At 26.3% G+C, this 5,000-nt stretch overlaps 1 protein-coding gene across 2 annotated transcripts in view; it reads left to right on the top strand.

Moving 5' to 3' along the window:
* Positions 4,518 to 5,000, top strand: part of LOC104787419 — a 1,652-nt gene continuing 1,169 nt past the window's right edge. Inside the window, exon 1 of one of the 2 annotated variants that reach the window (XM_010512998.2) lies at positions 4,518 to 4,835. In XM_010512998.2, coding sequence (XP_010511300.1) covers positions 4,596 to 4,835 — 240 coding nt within the window. In that variant the 5' untranslated portion in view covers positions 4,518 to 4,595. The remainder of the gene's footprint in view (positions 4,836 to 5,000) is intronic. The other variant, XM_019246003.1, reaches the window with a different exon arrangement.

Raw genomic sequence — 5,000 nt, 5'->3', positions numbered from 1 at the left:
AACATGTCCGGAACCGACTGAATACTATGACAAGTATTCCAGCTTATGCTGATGGTCTCCAATTTGGTTCCAACACCACAGTTACTAGTTTTTGTTTTTTTCTAGCACCACTTTCTAAACTTTCAGCTTGAAGATGCATTTATTGTAACACAGTGTTTTTGTTGAATACTCCCTCCGTTTCATATTAAGTGTCATTTTAGAGTGAAAATTTTGTTACAAAATAAGTGTCACTTTATATTTCCAATGTAGATGTTTGTTAAATTTTCCAATTTTATCCCTACTAATTTAATGTATTGACCAACAGAAAATTGTATAATATATTAGTAAAGGGTAAAATAGAAAATTGAATGATTTTCTTAATATGTGTGAGAAATCTTAAAATGACACTTAATATGAAACGGAGGGAGTATAATTTTACATTCATACAAAAAAAAAAAATTTGTAGAGATACGAATTATTAATTTTTTTAAAAAGGTGTGGTTGTTTCATTTATGAATTGCTTATTTCCATACAGTATTTAGTTTTTCGTTTTTTCGGGCAATGGGGATACTCTAAGCATTCCATCAAACAACGTCTGATAACATGTTTTTGAGTAAACCGTTATTTATTACTTCCTCTCTTTCTTTCTTTTTTTTTGGAATAAAATGTTAAATTACTTCCTCTCTTTCATTTTAGTTAAAAGCACAAAGTTTAAGAAATTATAAATATATTTTTATTTTTACATGACAGAATATTATTTATTTTTTATTTAAAAGAGTTTAACCAATTAGATAAAATACTGCAGAATATAAAATAGTCATAATATATTAAAACACACATAAATAATGTATTAAAATTTGAAAAAACCTTATAAAGTGGAACAAAAATAAAAGGCTAAAAGTCTTATAATTGAAAAAAGAGTATATGTGAATAATAGAAATTATTTTTCAAGTGAGGAAAAGAAGAACTAAAATTTCATATAAGTTAAATTTAATTTTATTTATTAAACATGCTATGCATTCAATATTTTTGACTAAAAAAATTGAAAACCTAAACATTATTTGGATTAGATAAAAATTGAAAGGGGCATTCTCAAAAATGCCCCTTTTTCCATATATCTTTTTAAAAATACCTCTTCATGTTGACCATTTTTAAAACTACCCCTCCTTATATACAAAATGATCAAATTATCCTTTTTGAGTGACAGCAAGAATGTACAGTCATCAAAATCGAAAATATTTTCCCGCCAAAAAAATTTCCCGCCAAAATTTTTTTTCCCGCCAAAATCGAAAATTTTTCCCGAAAAAATTATTTTTTCCCGCCAAAAAAAAAAATTTTCCCGCCAAAATCGAAAAATTTTCCCGCCAAAAATATTGAAATTTATACCTTTTAAAAACCTTGTAAATGCTTTTAAAAAACTTTTAAAAGCGTTTACAAGGTTTTTAAAAGGTTTTTAAACACATTGTAAACGCTTTTAAAAACCTTGTAAATGCTTTTAAAAAGCTTGTAAATGCTTTAAAAGGTTTTTAAACACCTTGTAAACGCTTTTAAAAACTTTTTAAAAGCATTTAAAAGGTGTTTAAAAGCCTTTTAAAAATCCTTTTAAAAACCATTTAAAAACCTTTTAAAAACCTTTTAAAAACCTTTTAAAAACCTTTTAAAAACCTTTTAAAAACCTTTTAAAAACCTTTTAAAAACCTTTTAAAAACCTTTTAAAAACCTTTTAAAAACCTTTTAAAAACCTTTTAAAAACCTTTTAAAAACCTTTTAAAAACCTTTTAAAAACCTTTTAAAAACCTTTTAAAAACCTTTTAAAAACCTTTTAAAAACCTTTTAAAAACCTTTTAAAAACCTTTTAAAAACCTTTTAAAAACCTTTTAAAAACCTTTTAAAAACCTTTTAAAACCTTTTAAAAACCTTTTAAAAATCTTGTAAAAGCGTTTACAAGTTGTTTAAAAAACCTTTTAAAACTCTTTAAAAAATCTTGTAAAAGCCTTTACAAGGTGTTTATAAGGCTTTTATAAGGTAGAAACCTTATAAAACCTTTTAAAAACCTTGTAAATTTTTTTTGGCGGGAAAATTTTTGGCGGGAAAATTTTTTTTTTCGAAATTTTTTATCAAAAGTTTTTTGACAAAAAAATTTTTGGCGGGAAAATTTTTTTGAAAAATTTTTGGCGGGAAAATATGTCGGAAATTTTTTGGCGGGAAAATTTTGTTTTTCTTTTTATTGAATAAAATAATTTTCATCTAAGGGTAAAATGGTCATTAAAAATTAAAAGAGGGCATAAATAAAAATGGCCAGAAAAGAGGGTATTTTTGAAAAGGGATATATCAAAAGGGGCATTTTTAACAAATTCTCAAATTGAAAACCTAAACAGTCAATTGCTCAATATCCCATAGCATGTTTTTGAGTGAACTCTTTTTTATTATATAAGATAAGATTACCTTATCCTACTATATTAATTGAGAAGTACAAATATGAAACTAACCTTATAATGTGTAAAAAATTACATTCAATTGCCATTAGACTAAATTAATTAAGCTTAATTAACTAATTTAAATAAATATAATTAAATAAAAAATAAAAAATACTCACATATCAAATATTAAAAAATCTAAAAAAAATTAAAAAAATGTTTTCTCTCTCTAATAAATTATGAACGAAATTACTAATTATTTTTTTTTAAAAAAATATATAAACCAATCAGAATTTTAAAAACTAAGATTTTATATCCAAGTATACAATACAATTATTTTTAATAACTAAATTCGAAGATTTTGTTAAGATTTCAAATTCTCCTATCATCTTTATTTTATTTTATTTACAAATTGTTTAGAAGTTTCATATAATACTTATAATTAATAAAATGCATATTTTTCTGCATATGTTGTGATTTGAATTTTTTAAAACAAAGATATATTACTCAATGTATGAAAATGTGTGTTTTAATTTCCACATTGGCGGGTTGGTAAAACTAAATTTATATAGATGATAAATTAATAATTTTTATTTACTCACAATTATAATATTAAAATTACTATTTTATATTTCACAAAATATGATGCAAGTACAACAAATAAACAATATAAAACTGTAATAATACGTCAAAAATTAAATACTATAATATTCTAAAATAATTAGTATTCAAATAGACTAATAGATTTACATAACAATTAAAAATAAATATTATCTCAAACAAAATAATTTTTTAAAAAATAATAATTTTTATTATTATATTATAATTTTTTAAAAAATGTTGACCCGTGCTTTAAGCACGGGATATATCCTAGTTAATTTATAAAAGCATGAATATATATATATATATATATATATATATATTTTTTTTGTGATCTTTTAAATACTAATTGAATATATAGATGTATATATGAAGAGGTTTTTGGCAGTAGGATCTAAATTTCAGGAAACTTTTCATTTTATGATTTCTAGTTAAAAATAATACAGCATGTATCTACTAATTCTGCCCTTTATTGTTATTAATTTGTTATATTTTCTTTTGGTCAACAGTCAACACACATAATTTACTACTAAAATTAAACGGTCGATCTCTGTTTTTGTTTTAATCACCATTAAACAGTCACTCCTTTTTTATAGACAAAAGTGCTACTAAAAAAATTTGACAACAATAAAAAAAAATATTTCTCAATACTTAAAATCTTTTTAGGGTGAAAATAATCCATTACTTTTAGATGTACATATATTACTACAAAAATTTGTATATCTAGATAGTAGTGGTTACAAGTTTTTTTTAGCTCGGTCTATATTTAGAAATATTAACCTAACCTAACTATAACTTTATTTGAAGTCTTGTGATGACTCTACAGAATAGATCACTGCATACGAGACCGTGATTCATGTACCTTTTGTTTGTTTTTGGTTTATTCATCACATATGCAAGTTGTAACCTCACCATGCGAATAAATGAGGTGACCGTCCTACCTACAAATGAAAAAAATGCGATTCACACATGTCCACGCGTTATTGGTAGTATTGTGTAACGTTTGTCTCCTCACCCAAGTCACTTTAATTTAGGCCATATATCTGCCCAACTGTAACCATTAAAGACCTTTACTGTCTATATATACATGCATCACCCAAATTATTAATTCATCTTTTTTTTTCACCTAATAAATTAATATTTCTAAATATAGACCGAGCTAAAAAAAATAATGCTAATAAAAGGATGATATCTTGATTTTTGATCTTTTGATATAAATGTGTGATTTGTAGTAATTTCAATGTGATGTTTTGAATATTTGTAGATTGGATTCTAAAACCCAAAGACTCACACTTTAAGGCAATGATCAACTACTTTTTCTTGCTCAAATCGTGTAACCTATTTTAACATCCCAATGCTTTTTAATCTTTGACTTATTACTTTTTAACCCTAAACCTTTGTAGGAGCTTTTCATAGTCACATGTCATTAAATTTCATACAGTGGCAAAATCCGTAATTAAATAGAGAATACAAGGGTGAATCCATACCACACCACCTATAAATTAAAAGGCAAAGATCTCTCACTAAAAACCCAAAAGACAGAGATCTTAACACAAAACAAAGCAAACACCAAAAAAAAAAAAAAAAAAAAACACAGAGATGGGTTTGGTTACAGATGAAGTGAGAGCTAGGGCAGAGAAATACACAGGAGATGAGTTATGCCGTGAGAAGACAAAGGAGTTTCTCAAGGAAGTCTCTATGCCTAATGGGTTATTGCCATTGAAGGACATTGAAGAGGTCGGTTACGACAGACAGACAGGTATTGTGTGGTTGAAGCAGAAGAAGAGCATCACCCACAAGTTTGAAGCTATTAGTAAACTTGTCTCTTACGCCACTGAGGTTACCGCCCAGGTGGAGGTCGGAAAGATCAAGAAGCTCAGCGGTGTTAAGGCCAAGGAGCTTCTTATCTGGGTCACTCTCAATGAGCTTGTCTTGGAGGAGCCGATTAGTTCAGGGAAGATCAATTTCAAGACACCGACCGGTCTGTCCAGGACTTTCCCAGTG

Source organism: Camelina sativa, chromosome 5 (assembly GCF_000633955.1).
Source record: "Camelina sativa cultivar DH55 chromosome 5, Cs, whole genome shotgun sequence".
In the NCBI taxonomy this organism is placed as follows: domain Eukaryota; kingdom Viridiplantae; phylum Streptophyta; class Magnoliopsida; order Brassicales; family Brassicaceae; genus Camelina; species Camelina sativa.
Note: the sequence above shows the minus strand (reverse complement) of the source record. Positions and strands in the feature narration are given on the sequence as shown.